The following is a 15,834-nucleotide window of genomic DNA, read 5'->3' as shown; positions in this document are numbered from 1 at the left end:
TATAGCTACAACTTTAATGTGATACATTTTAAAAAGAAAAAAAAAGTATTATTATGTTTAACATGACAAAGCTTAACAGAACAAAAACTTCAAAAAAACTTAAATTCCATTTTTCCTCTTTTTCAAAGGAAACAGAATAAAAGTGTGTACTACAAAAACAGATTATTTGTTTGCTTCATGCCAATCTATTGCTAAAATATATATAAATATATATACAAATATATAAATATATATAATTAGCAGTTTTGACAGAGAAAAAATAGTCTAATTACTATTTAAAACAGCAGCTTTTAATCCGCTTTCATTCTATTTCTGCTAAAAGCTCATCACTGTCCATCATAATTTGCTAAAACTTGGATGTGTTACATTAAAAAAAGAAAAAAAAAACATGTTTAACACGGCAAAGATTAACAAAACAAAAACACTGTTTCCTTTATTTCTCTTGCTCAATGAAAATATTTCAGATTATTTGTTTGTTGCTTGTTGCTTTTACCAATTTTTTGGTAAAAATAAGTTATATCTTAATAAGTTATATATAATATATTGGACTAATTACTATTTTAAACAGCAGCTTTAAATCTGCTTTCAATTTATTTCTGCTAAAAGATCGTAACTGTTCAAAACTCTTTGATGTGTTACATAAAAAACAAACAAAAACAACTTTCTTCATCTTGGTTAATAAAACTATAAAAGAACAAAAGTTATGGCTATTGATGTATTGGTAAAAAAATAGAATAAATTGACAGTTTTGGCAAAGAAAGACTAGTTACTATTTAAAGCAACAAAAGAACAGCTAAATCTGTTTTAGTCATTTTCTGCTAAAAGTAAATAACTGTCTAAAACTATCACTACAAAACACAAAAAAATAAATATATTATAATGTTTAATAAAATAAAAGCTTTCCTGATCAGTGGATCAGTTTCTCAGGATTTGTGATGTTTATTTGGTGATGATGATTTACTGAGGAATGTTTCAGCGGCTCCAGATAATAAAATAAACCCCTCACTTTTACAGAATTACAGTTTTACAGTAAAGCGCTGTGATTGGTGGATGTGTCACATTCCAGAGAAAACTCTTTATCTTCCTCCCCTTCATCACCTTCTTTCATCTTTCACCCGAAAACAGACAGATGTTTCCTCACCATCCATTACATCATATATACACACATATATCATATATTATATATCATATATCATCAGTTTTTCTCCTGAGCATTCTTCTCTTATCTCTCCGGGTATATGTGCACTGGTTTAACTCCATTATTTAATATATTCCCCCGAATCAGTGCTTTTTCCGTCCCCAGGAAATTACATGTTTAAATGTGCACAAAAATAACTTTAAAATATATTTTATTATTAAGCATAGTGTCTTGTACACTGAACTAGTTGCAAAAGTAAGATATATAATTAAAAACATTAAGAAAAACTACTTAGAACACTGAAAACATAGTATTTGTTACCTGTCCCCACTCTCTAACTATAAACTTTTCCATGAAATATAATTATTAAAATCCTTAAGAGATGTATATATATATATATATATTTTACTTTGTTGTGTGACTCCAAACCCTATCTGTGCTTTATTTATTACTGTGCTATGCAGTATATTTAGGTTAAAACACACATTTTAGTTGTGTCCCTGTGTTGAGGTTTCACTCAGTCCTGTTACCGTAACACATTACCCTGATCATCTGAAACATTCTACAACAGGAAGTCACATCTACAACAGGAAGTGACATCATCAGCTGGTTCTTCTGAAGATCATAAATTAAGTTCCCTCATTAGTTTTGTTCTGTGAATTTGATCTTATTGTAACGATTACTGAGGAGCTCAATCTCAACACTCAGTCCTGTTACCTACATTAATTCTTACATCTTATGTGTTTATTTTTTAAAAAGTGCCAGTAACAGGAACTGAGTGCCAGTAACAGGAATGAGTGCCAGTAACAGGAATGAGTGTCAGTAACAGGATTGAGTGCCAGTAACAGGAATGAGTGTCAGTAACAGGATTGAGTGCCAGTAACAGGAATGAGTGTCAGTAACAGGATTGAGTGCCAGTAACAGGAACTGAGTGCCAGTAACAGGAACTAAGTGCCAGTAACAGGAATGAGTGCCAGTAACAGGAATGAGTGTCAGTAACAGGAATGAGTGCCAGTAACAGGAGTGAGAGCCAGTAACAGGAATGAGTGTCAGTAACAGGAGTGAGTTCTAGTAACAGGAATGAGTGCCAGTAACAGGATTGAGTGCCAGTAACAGGAACTGAGTGCCAGTAACAGGATTGAGTGCCAGTAACAGGAACTGAGTGCCAGTAACAGGATTGATTGCCAGTAACAGGATTGAGTGCCAGTAACAGGAACTGAGTGCCAGTAACAGGAATGAGTGCCAGTAACAGGAATGAGTGCCAGTAACAGGAATGAGAGCCAGTAACAGGAATGAGTGTCAGTAACAGGAATGAGTGTCAGTAACAGGAATGAGTGCCAGTAACAGGAATGAGTGTCAGTAACAGGAGTGAGTGCCAGTAACAGGATTGAGTGCCAGTAACAGGATTGAGTGCCAGTAACAGAAACTGAGTGCCAGTAACAGGATTGAGTGCCAGTAACAGGAACTGAGTGCCAGTAACAGGATTGAGTGCCAGTAACAGGAACTGAGTACCAGTAACAGGATTGAGTGCCAGTAACAGGATTGAGTGCCAGTAACAGAAACTGAGTGCCAGTAACAGGAATGAGAGCCAGTAACAGGAATGAGAGCCAGTAACAGGAATGAGAGCCAGTAACAGGATTGAGTGCCAGTAGCAGGAGTGAGTATTGTGCTCTGGTTTATTGATTTATTAATGTGAATATTAGTTCATGTAAACCACTTTTTTCTAATTCTGTTTGGTTCATCATTTATCCATTTGTTTAATAAATTGCATGAAAATAAATTTTATCAATTTCAGGGTTGGGTTTTCTTGATGAGATAAAAATGGCTTTGCATATTTTAGAAAATACAATGTGGATGCGTAGGGTGGAAAATAGGGTGTAAGATAGCAATGAGCATCAGGACTAAGAAGAAGTGCCTCCAATATATATAATTTATATTAATTAAATCAAAGAATAAAGCAGGTTTTTTACAGTGACCACCACTATCTGAGTTTAAAGCTTATCTCTGAAATAAAGCGTGAAGTGAAGCGAGTCCACACAGTGTTTCGGTGTTTTCAGACGTGGTTCCTGATCTGCTCTGAAGCTTCTTTTCGGAGGTATAAAAGCCGAATTCTCCAGCGGTCGGTCAAACATAAAAGCAGGAGCTACGGTTGGTTGTTTCAGACTGTGGTGGAGATCAAGTCCGTTCTTGTAAAAGCAGCAATTAAACTTTAGAGGAGAAAAGAAAAGAGAGAAAAGCTCTACACACCTCTCAGCACACAGCAGATTACATAACCCCACAAACTGAGATAAAAAATTCATTTATATAACAATAATTTCACTGCGCCTCAAGATTTCGCAACCCGAGCCCTGCAGCAGATCTGAGCTTTACTCCAGCAGCTCTTTATCTGTGATGGAAGCGAGCTGCTGTATGCTGTATCTGAGGAATCTGACAGCTTAAATTAACCGTATCATAAATAAAGAGGATGGATGGCGGACGCTTAGCATGTTATTTATCAAAAAGCTTAAGAGTGAGCAGAGCGTGAGGCCGAGACCTGCAAATTCCATCCTGTACAGAAGTCAGATTGAGACTGTAAAGAGAAAACGTTCTTGCTGCTTCATGGTTTCTTTTCCGAGTTGTTGAATGATTGTGGAATATGGAGCTAGTTTGTGCTAATTTCCACCATTAGCACAAATACAAGGAAGACGTACACTTCTGAAAGAGAACTTTATGAGAACGTTAAACAACATTTTTGAAAAGGTTGCAGAAAGGTTAGATTGTAGGTTGTAGGTGAGCTCTGACGGATTTGGTGGATTGCTATTGTAACGGTGCAGCTACAAACTCTTCTCAGCAGAGGAAACTGAGCTGCTGGTTGACGCTGTGAAGGAGCTCCAGCAGCTCATTTACGGGAACAGCAATGTTATTTTATTTACTATTCTGTTTATTGTTGATGTAAAAGTTGGGTTTGCATTTGTGCACTGGATTGACCAGATAGCGATGAACGTCTGAATGTTGCCGTCTGTCTAGGTTGTATTCAGTCAGTGGCGCTCCAGAGATGTACCAGAACACACCTCATTTCATAACCAGACCACCACACCCTTCTTCTTCTACAATACAGGTAGAAGAAGAAGTGAAAATAGACTGTTGGCAGGGTGTAAGATAGCAATGAACATCACAAAGCACCTTGTGCAGTGTATAAGATAGATCCCAAGGTGTTTAATCAACAGAATTCTGTGATTGGTTGAAATTAATTGTTTAAATCGATTAACACCACTGCTTAAAACTCTACTGTGCAAAGAAAAAAGCAGCATTATGTTCATCATGTCCAAAATCAGTGTCCACTTCTCTGCTTTTGTTGGAGTAACTGTCTCTAGAAACCGTCAGCCAGAAAAACTAGAGTTAACTGGGTCAGGATGTTGGATCCCCAACATATTTTACTAGTGCATCTCAATAAAATAAAATTAGAATATCATTTAAGAGTATCATAAACATATTATATAGATGTTTTTCACATATTTTAATTTAATTTAATTTTATTAAGTTTATTTATTTTATTGTTGATGATTATGGCTTACAGCCAATGAAAACCCAAAAATCAGTATCTTAGAAAATTCATGCTTCCCTCCGCTGAAAACAACTTTTTTCAAGATGTGGATTTCATTTTCCAGCAGGACTTGGCACACTGCCCACACTGCCAAAAGTACCAATTGGTGTTATATAATATTCTAATTTTCTGAGATTATTTATTTGTTTGTTGCTTACATTACATCATATTATATTATATTATATATACATACATTTTTGGACTAATTACTATTAAAAATCGACAGCTTTAAATCCAGTTTCAATCAATTCCAGCTAAAATCTCGACAACTTTGATATCGTACATTAAAAAAGAACAAAAACAACTTTCTTCCTCTTGGTTAATGAAACTGTGCAGTATGGGTTTTGATGTATTGGTAAAATACACAAAATTGTCCATTTTGGCAAAGGAAGACTAATTACTATTTAAAGCAGCAAAAAAAGCATCTTTTTCCATATACAGTTCAAAACCTAATGTGTTTAATCAACAGAAATCAGTGATTGGTTGCAATTAATTGTTTAAATCAATTAACACCACTGCTTAAAAACTCTGTGCAAAGAAAAAATAGCTTTTAAAAGCAGTGTGCACTTCTCTGCTTTTGTTGGAGTAACTGTCTCTGCTGACCTGAGAAGACTTTCAGCATTCAGCAAGAAAAACTGAGTTAAAACTGAGTTAAAACTGAGTAAAAACTGAGTTAAAACTGAGTAAAAACTGAGTAAAAACTGAGTTAAAACTGAGTAAAAACTGAGTTAAAACTGAGTAAAAACTGAGTAAAAACTGAGTAAAAACTGAGTTAAAACTGAGTAAAAACTGAGTTAAAACTGAGTTAAAACTGAGTAAAAACTGAGTTACAACTGAGTTAAAACTGAGTAAAAACTGAGTTACAACTGAGTTAAAACTGAGTAAAAACTGAGTTAAAACTGAGTAAAAACTGAGTAAAAACTGAGTAAAAACTGAGTTAAAACTGAGTAAAAACTGAGTAAAAACTGAGTTAAAACTGAGTAAAAACTGAGTAAAAACTGAGTAAAAACTGAGTTAAAACTGAGTAAAAACTGAGTTAAAACTGAGTAAAAACTGAGTAAAAACTGAGTAAAAACTGAGTAAAAACTGAGTAAAAACTGAGTTAAAACTGAGTAAAAACTGAGTTAAAACTGAGTAAAAACTGAGTAAAAACTGAGTTACAACTGAGTTAAAACTGAGTAAAAACTGAGTTACAACTGAGTTAAAACTGAGTAAAAACTGAGTAAAAACTGAGTTAAAACTGAGTAAAAACTGAGTAAAAACTGAGTAAAAACTGAGTTGAAACTGAGTTAAAACTGAGTTAAAACTAAGTTAACTGGCTCAGGATGTTGGATCTCCAACTCATTATACTAGTGCATCTCAACAAAATAAAATTAGAATATCATTAAAAAGTTACTTTATTTCAGTAATTCAGTTAAAAATGTGACCACATATTATATTGTTATATCGATGTATTAAACACAGAGTGATTGTTGATTATGGCTTACAGCCAATTAAAACCCAAAAATCAGCGTCTCTCAGAAAATGAGAATATTAATATACAGTAAGAACAACTGGTATTTTGGAGCTCAGTGTGGCAGTGTGCCAAGTCCTGCTGGAAAATAAAATCTGCATCTCTATAAAAGCTGTTTTCAGCAGAGGTAAGCGTGAAGTGCTGTAAGATATAAGGTATATAATATACGAGTTTCACTTTTTTTAACTGAATTACTGAAATAAAGTAATTTTTCAATGATCACTTATACAATAATCAAACTGAGTTGCAGAAATAAAAACATATAACTCAACAAAACTAATCTGATTCGCAGTTTAAAGGACAAAAGACTAACTCTTAACCATTTAAAATCTTTATTTAAAACATAAAAAAATAAAAAGACATTCATTAGAAAGAGAACGAATTAGACAGTAACTGCAGTCAGACAGAACATCTACACTATTTATGCTGTTGTGTTGTTTGGCAACTGAACTAAAACGTAAACTTAAAACTTAAAACAGATTTTACTTCAAATTAAAAAAAATTAAAAAATACGTATCAAAATGAATATACTGGTATTTAAAACAACTCTACTCTTAAACCCTGTGCAACATTAAAAGGCCACTAAAGTGCAAAGTACATAGCTGTTCATTGGTTTACTAGTTTCAGGAGTTATTTACAATAAACACAATACAAATTTAGACACATTTTTAACTTCGTTAGATCACGCACATTTTTAACACACAAGACACAACTACACACAACTGCATTAAAAAAAACACATGTTTAAATCACATTACTGAATGAAAAAACATGAATTAAAAAGCAGAAATTGGTGTTTTTCTCTCGGCATTAAAGACTTATAACATATAAGTAGACAAAAACACTCTGTTATTAGGGTCTTCCAAGGCTTTTACCACCAAAAAGTACTGTAATATTTCCAAATTCACTAAATCACACATACAGCTCTGTAAAAAAATGAAGAGAGCACTTCAGTTTCTGAATCAGTTTCTCTGATTTTGCTATTTATAGGTTTATGTTTGAGTAAAATGAACATTGTTGTTTTATTCTATAAACTACAGACAACATTTCTCCCAAATTCCAAATAAAAATATTCTCATTTAGAGCATTTATTTACAGAAAATGAGAAATGACTGAAATAACAAAAAAGATGCAGAACTTTCAGACCTCAAATAATACAAAGAAAACAAGTTCATATTCATAAAGTTTTTAGAGTTCAGAAATTCAGTTCTTATTATGCATCTTGGCATCATGTTCTCCTCCACCAGTCTTACACACTGCTTTTGGATAACTTTAAGCAGTTCAGTTTGGTGGTTTGATGGTTTGTGATCATCCATCTTCCTCTTGATTATATTCCAGAGGTTTTTAATTTGCTAAAATCAAAGAAACTCATCATTTTTAAGTGCTCTCTTATTGTTTTTTCAGAGATGTATATGTCCAAAGGTATCTATGGCTGCGTTTATGTGCACCATTCCTTTATATTACATCATTTCCAAAGTCATTTCCATAGAAAAGCACCGACCAACTGAACTGAACACAATGACTGTAAATAAACATGGATGCCGTGGCTCCGTTCACTTTCGTTTTATAGAAATCAAAACCAAAAACTGTTCACCATGTTGTCAAATTTGCAACCAGAGCCAGAATCGCCTACTCATTGCCCACCCTTCTGTTTCCAGAGCAAGCGTCTCAGACTGCCTTCATTGAGCTGAATGATTAGAATGTAAAGTCCCAACATTAAAAATCAGGTTAACGTATTTTATCACTAAATCCTTCACATTTCCAACAAATTGGAACAAATAGTTCTGGAGATTAGCTCTGATTATTCGTTATTTGTACTCGATCCAGACCAGAAAATACATAAACATGACGAAAGTTCTGACCAAGCAGTAAGTACTAGGCTGATTTTACATTTATTTTTTTTTAAAGGGTTTATAAATGGTTTACAATTACTTTATTTTCTAGAATTTCCCCTCGGGGATCAATAAAGTATCTATCTATTAGGGCTGGGCGATAGGGCTCTACAACAATATCACGATATTTCATGGTATTTTCGCGATAACGATACTCTTGCCAAGATGACAAAACACTGAACTGACAGAGTGACTGAGTGACTGACTGAAAGAGTGACTGAGTGACTGACTGAGTGACTGACAGAGTGACTGAGTGACTGACTGAAAGAGTGACTGAGTGACTGACAGAGTGACTGACAGAGTGACTGACTGACTGACTGAGTGACTGACAGAGTGACTGAGTGACTGACTGAAAGAGTGACTGAGTGACTGACTGAGTGACTGACAGAGTGACTGACTGACTGACTGAGTGACTGACAGAGTGACTGACTGACTGACTGAGTGACTGACTGAGTGACTGACTGAGTGACTGACTGACTGACTGACTGACTGACTGACTGACTGACTATCTATCTATCTATCTATCTATCTATCTATCTATCTATCTATCTATCTATCTATCTATCTATCATTAATGGTTACTAATTAGGTTGTAAATGCCTTACAAATCATTAATAATCAGTTATAACACATACATAGAAAGGGCAACAATATAGATGGCTGTGGGTTCACTATTTGGCAAACAACAGGTCATTGTTGCCCTTTCTACGTATGTGTTATAACTGATTATTAATGATTTTTAAGGCATTTACAACCTAATTAGTAACCATTAATAAACTAATTGTAAACCATGTATAAACCCTTTATAAAGTTAGCCTTATTTTAAAGTGGTACCCTCTTACCAAAGTGTCTACAGAGCATCATAGACTGGTTGGTTAAGTTGAATAAATATTTGAAGAGGTAAAAAATAGCACACATTTTTTAAAAATACATGTACTAATTATCTTAATTAATTATAAGTGTGGTTAATTTTTGGCGTAATGTTTTATTGTTTAGTTAAAAGACAAGTTTGTGCTCTGCAGCAAGTGTTTAGTGAGCTCCTGTTTGGTTAAGATTGAAGAATTGGGCAGCTGACTGTTGACTGTTGTCATGGTTTTAATCAGTCAGTTGTGCACCTTTGTTTCTTGTTGCCAAGATAGAAACATGCCAAGAATTGACCTGAACACACCTCACTGTTGACGGGGTGCAAGATAGCAACGAGCAATGCAACGAGCTCTGCAAAGTTGTGTAAATACAGTTTTCTGTTGAAGTTATGAGCCGATAAAGAGCAAAATATTCTGCTCTTGATTTGGTTTGGATTTCAGTAGAAACTCAGTAGAAACTCTAATCCAACAGGCGTCCAAACACTTTTGGATATGCTTCACTACTTTAAGCCCTTTAGTCCTACCTGTTCCAGGTATGAAATGCAGCATTTCGGGCCACAAAATCCCAAACTAATGAAAAATTAAAGCATGTCTGCTGCAGTAATCTTCAGGAATCTCCAGTTCTTTCCAGAACTCGTCCGATTGATCAGCTGCCAGGTTCTCAGTGAGCAGGACCTCCAGTCTCGGATTCCTCCATGCAGTTGGGCAGCGAGGTCCCAAAGATCAGGTCCCAGTGTCTGAAGTACGGTGCGTAGTTCCCCCGGAAGTGCTGGTGATGGGCGTGGTGGAAGGGCGGGCCTCCAAAGCAGGGCAGCAGCCGGTGCGCCGCCCACGGGAAGTCGTAGCCGCAGTGGTCCTCCACCGCCAGCCAGACATTCAGCAGGTGAAACAGGATCTCGCTCATGGGGTGGCAGCCCACCAGCCTGGCGCTGGAGAACGCCAGAACCTGCTGGAACAGCAGCTCCTCGATGCTGGAGTCCTGCGCCGCCAGCGCGAAAGTGTCCCGGTGCACGTGGTGCGAGCGGTGGAACTTCTGGAACAGCCACGGGTTCCTGCAAAACAAACCGACACGGCAGGTTTAGTCTGGAGTACCAACATCTGGAGACGAGGAGAACTGATTCAGATTTATTAGTGCTTCAATAAATATCTATACACTGTAAGCCCATTCCCATTGTCTGAAAATGATTTGAGTCTGTTTTACATTAAAAAATTGGATATTTCTAAACAATACTCAAAATAGATTTTGAGTTAGTTGAACATTTGTGTGCACAAATACTACTTTACTGTACTATTCAAACTGAGATCTTTGAGTTGAACCAATTTATTATAACTGAGTTTAGTCTGTTTTACCATTAGCAGCTTCTTTTCCATTGGCTTCTGTCACAATCTATTTGCATACTGGGCGTGTCCAACAGTTTCTGACTAACACTCACCATCAGTGTGTAGTGATTCCCCCTGGGCTACCTTACAAATAAATCAACTTCCCCTTTAGTTGTAATAACTTGATGTTCTAAGTTTTCTTTCCCCATTTCTTAACTTTTTAAAGCAACCTGTTTTTCCCCAATTTTTAAGTAAATTAAACTTATCTGGGTTTACAGAGTAACTTTACACTAATAGATGTGACTTGGATTAGATCAAGAGCCATTCCACCGAATGGGTACCATTTGCTTGTTGTAACTCTTTTTATTTAGATATTTATTTTTTATTTTTATCTTTATTTTTTATCTTTTTAAAACTCTGAATCTAATAACACATATATTGGTCAATCTCAGGCAGCTTTACTTCATTTTACACAAGGTTTCTAATCTGAATATGGTTACAAAACTCAAAACTCATGTGATTTTTTAAAAACATGTTTAAAAGCAAATCCACTAATTCCTTTCATTTTCTCTCAAGAAAGTATTTTTCTTTTTTTAAAGAAATGGTTTTACTGCATGCTCAAATTATTGATATTTATGAGCAAAACAAAAAAATCACTCCTGTTACTGGCCCTCAATCCTGTTACTTTTTATATTTTGAGTAACAGGAATGAAAGTAACAGTAACAGTAACGGACTCAGTCCGTGGAAATTTAACGCCCCATCCATCTGTGCTCACTATCAGCTTCACTATCACTTACTCCAACTCCCATATTGCACCTGGCCTTACTAGGAGCATAATGAGCAGTGTTTAATCAATCAATTAATCTCTCTCACAAGATAACACCTCACAACTTAGTAGTACCAGTCAAGAGTTTGGACACACCTTAAATGTTTAAACGTTCTGCATTGTAGATTAATACAAAAAAATATGTGTTTTCTATAGGTGAGCCATCAACCATGCAGCTTGATTCAGTGTGTCTTTGCTATCATAACGACAGGAAAAGTACACCTTGCGCAGCTCAAAACGCAAAGCAAAAGTCATGTACCAATTCTCTTAATTAATCATGGGTGTGGTTAATTAATTTTGGGGCGTAACGTGTAATACTAAACCAATCAGAGTGTCTCTTGCTCATCATTCTCTTTAAGAGTAGAGTCAGGTGAGCTCTGACTTTGGTGGATTGCTATTGTAATGGTGCAGCTACCTGGACGTGTTCAACAAACTCTCAGCAGAGGAAACTGAGCTGCTGGTTGACGCTGTGAAGGAGCTCCAGCAGCTCATTTACTGGAACAGCAATGTTATTTTATTTACTATTCTGTTTATTGTTGATGTAAAAGTTGGGTTGCTGAGATAGTGATGAACGTCTGACTGTTGGCGTCTGTCTAGGTTGTATTCAGTCAGTGGAGCTCCTGTGTTTTCTGTTACCAAGATAAACAAGATAAAACTCCAGAAATGTACCTGAACACACCTCATTTCATAACCAGAACACCACGCCCATCAGTGTAGATATATTCAGAAGCTCTGCTGATATTTAAACGAGTGAAAATAGACCAATGTTGAGGGGGTGTAAGATAGCAATGATCAAGTTAAGATAGGATGTTTAATATCTAGTGTCTATTAGGATCTGTTCGAATTAGAGCGTTTGAGATCCACAGTTTTCAGCAAATTGGATGCAGATTCTCAAACTTTTACAGCTTTAAACACAAATAAAACTCTTCTGAACCAACTCTAAAAGACCTCTGATCTTCTGTGCAGATGTCTGAGTGTGTGGAGGTGATGTTGATCTGTGTGTGTAGTGGTTGATGATATAGGATAATCGTGTTGCTGCATGTTGGACGGGTTGTAGGACGGATTGTTTGCGTAGGATGATCAGTTCAGAGGAAATTACAGCCTGTCATCACTTTATACACACAGCCTTTTATCTCCTCTCCTTTTATCTGCCTCTCTTTAACTGAGTGTGTGTTTATCTCTGAGAAACTACACATTTATCAAATAAACAATAACAAAGTATTGAGATAAGGGTATTTTGTTAGGGGTACCTGTCTGTACTCTTTTTATTTTAGGCTAAGTTCACATTATAAGAAGCCACATTGCTTAAATCAGATTTTTTGCTCAGATCGGATTTGTCTATCTTGACGGTGAAGTGATCTGTTCCTGAAACGCCGTCTCACATGCTGCACATTGATACCTGTATAAACGCCTCCTTCTTCACCAACAACAAAAACCCTCATATTAGAGAGAGGAGAGACTCGTAGCTTTATAAAGGGAAATGGATGAGTTAGCAGCTCATATGTGGAGCATCTTTTGCTGGAGTGGAGAGTAAACAGCTGCTCTGAAGTTCATGCTCAGGTCCAGGAGGTGCAGGAAAAAGGACAGGTGGTTTGCTTTTGCTGTTTTTTTGCAGCTATAGCTGCTGCACAGCTGCACCAAAAGATGCAGTGTGGGTACAAGAGAGAAGCACCTAGCGCTAATGCTAATGCTAATGTGTAAAAGCAAAAAGATGCATAAATTCCGCATTATTTGACCGTTCACATTCATGTTGCGTACCCGTGGATCGGACATGTTTTCGATTTAGAACCACATATGAAAGTGATTCAAATCTGATTTAAAAAAATTGGATTTAGGACGTTCACACAGTAATGAAAAAATCAGATCTGAGCCATATTGAGCAGAAAATTAGATTTGAGTCACTTCAGCCTGGTAATGTGAACGTGTAAGCTTTAACCATAGCGATCTATAGCGCATCGGTCAATTGTGCATCATGCAGCTGGATTTAGGGTGTTTTAAGGGAACAGCACGGTGCTCCTGCATGGCTAAGATAGGATTGGGCGGCTGACTGTTGACTGTTGTCAGGGTTTTAATCAGTCAGTGGCACACCTGTATTTCCTCCTGCCAACATAGAAACATGCCAGAAATTGACCTAAACACACGTTACCTCACTTCCAGACCACCACACCCATCAGTGTACATATATTTCTAAACTCTGATGCTTTTTAAACAGCGCAGGCGCAAAGCATAAAAATACTGAAAAGGACTGTTGACGGGGTGTAAGATAGCAATGAGCATTGTGAAGCGCCTTACGCAGGGTGTACGATAGGGTCCAGAGACTTTTTTGTATCTGATTGCATCCCTAACTCAAAATTAACTCATCCCATCCAAAATTATTAACCATTATAATTTATAATAAAGATGGAAATTGTGTTTTAGTTTAGTTAAACTGAAGGTAAAAACTGATGTGGCATCATCAATGTAAACACTATATTCAGAGAGTTTAGTTTATGTAAAGTACTTTGAATTAATTTAATTGGTTTAGGTGGACATTATGACTTTGATTTGGATCAAATTGGAGCACCACTATGCCTCAATGCACGCTTCACCATTACAAATAAATACACAGATATAAAGATTTTTCTCTTATTTTAGAAGTAGTACCGCGAATCATTTATACAGTATTTGTGGGTTGACAGTATTTGGTAGGTTGCACAGCGACAAAAAAGGATCTTGTAATCAGATAAGACTTCCAAAAACCCACATTCCCAAAGGATTTAATGAAAATACACAGACTTCAGCAGAAAACTTGTCATACAGGCTTCTAGCTGTTTACATTAATGTTAATGCTAATGTAAACTCCCGTGGTGATTTAGGGACTTTCTGCATTATTCTGGGAGTGTCTTACACTCTAGTAACATTAACTCTACTCTGGTAAAAAAAAAATGTTACGTAATTTGGAACTTAACCTTTATTAGAAGTCAATGCAATGCAACAATGGAACATTTCTATTGGCCCATTTATCATAATATATATATATATATATATATATATATATATATATATACTATATAAAAAAACAACTGCCTGGTGTATTTTATGTAGAAAAGTGGAAAAACAGCATTTATTGCATGAAATTTATGATATTTATGAGAGTAAATTTCTGACTTTTCTGGACTTTCTGAATATTAGTGGAGTTTATACCCTGATAACCAAAACACAAATGGTGATTTTCTAGAAAATGACTGGGTCAGAACATCTCCAGAACATCAGGTAGGTCTTCTTGGATGTTCCTGATATGTTGTGCTCAGTACAGACCAAAAGTGCTCCACCTGGCAACCCTACAAACCCCATCTAATACCCATTCAGCAACACTAAATAAAATATCTAGCCAATAATCATTGCGCAACACCATGGCATCCACCTTAGATACTACAGCATTTAACCACTAAGCAACACATAGCATCACCAGAAATACCGCAGCATCCACATACTAATCACTGAGCCATAGCAACCACCTTATAGCACACCATCTGAGACACCATAGCATGTAACCACTAAGCAACACCATGTCAATCACCAGAAATACCCTATTAACATAGTATTTACTATGCAACACCATCACTCTTTGCCAAATAGGATACCACAGCAACCACATGAGACACCACAGGAATCATATGAGATAGCACAGCATGTAACTTCTACGCAAGTTCATAACAATTAGCAGAAATACAACAGTATCCACATAGTAATCATTGAGCAACACCATAGCAACCACCTTAGATACCAAAGCACACCACCTGAGACACCATTGTAACCACATGGGATACCATAGCAAGTGCTGAGTAACCACTATGGCAATCCATTAGCAACACCATAGCACATTGCCATCTAGCATGTAACCACCATAGCAATCAATAAGCAACACCATAGTATCCACCTTAGATACCATAACACACCATCTGAGACACAATTGCAACTAAATGAGAATCCATTAGCAACACTAGCACATTACCAAATAGGATACCACAGCGGAATAGCATAGCATGTAACCACTATGCAACTCCATAGCAACCACTTAAGATACCAGCATGCAACTACTGACCTGTGGAGGGTGTAGTGCGCGGCGAAGAACAGCGTGTCGAACACCAGCAGGCACGTGAAGCAGTCCGAGAGCGCGCGGAACAGCGGCGGTGCCTCGCGGTTCTCCCCGGCGCTCCCGCGATCCAGCTGCTGCACGAGCACGGCCAAAGGCAGCACCGCCACCGCGTATTTGCCTGCGATCCGCGCGAGGCAGCGCAGCCACCGGCGGGGGTCCGCGGCTCGCGCTTCGCCCCCGATCCGGTACCGGTGCACGCGCAGCAGCTCGAGCAGCAGGAACGGGGCGGAGAAGCAGAGGTGCGCGCAGAGCGCGGCGCACGCGGCCGCCACCGGGGACAGGAGAAGCGCGGGGCGCGCGCGCAGAGCGTCCCACACGGGCTGCAGCAGCGGCGACTGCGGCGGCGCGAGCGCATCGGAGGCATTCGCGCACATGTTAAGCGCGCGCAGTCCGAGTCGTCATGGTTTCAGGCGGTGAGGGTGGGGGGGTCCCGGTGGTCCCGTCTCGTGAGATTTAAGGGCTCGCGGGCCGGTGTCCTCCTGTGAGATGCTGCTCGCTGTCCCGCGCGCGACTCCGACCCTCAACTCTGAGCAACATCCTTTAAACGACTCGTTTTAAGT

General features: G+C 37.5%; 1 protein-coding gene across 1 annotated transcript; it reads right to left on the bottom strand.

Annotated features, from left to right (window-relative positions):
• Positions 1 to 6,549: 6,549 nt before the first annotated feature.
• On the bottom strand, positions 6,550 to 15,799 carry ch25hl3 (cholesterol 25-hydroxylase like 3). The gene is made up of 2 exons (XM_007228791.4): positions 15,221 to 15,799; positions 6,550 to 10,041 (listed from the first exon to the last, which is right to left on the bottom strand). The coding sequence occupies exons 1-2, from the start codon at positions 15,646 to 15,648 to the stop codon at positions 9,651 to 9,653; spliced, it is 819 nt and encodes a 272-aa protein (XP_007228853.3). The 5' UTR covers positions 15,649 to 15,799; the 3' UTR covers positions 6,550 to 9,650.
• Between the last annotated feature and the right edge of the window lie 35 nt (positions 15,800 to 15,834).

This window comes from Astyanax mexicanus, chromosome 22, assembly GCF_023375975.1.
Source record: "Astyanax mexicanus isolate ESR-SI-001 chromosome 22, AstMex3_surface, whole genome shotgun sequence".
Lineage (NCBI taxonomy): Eukaryota > Metazoa > Chordata > Actinopteri > Characiformes > Acestrorhamphidae > Astyanax > Astyanax mexicanus.
The sequence above is the reverse complement of the archived record's forward strand: the minus strand, read 5'-3'. Positions and strand labels throughout refer to the sequence as shown.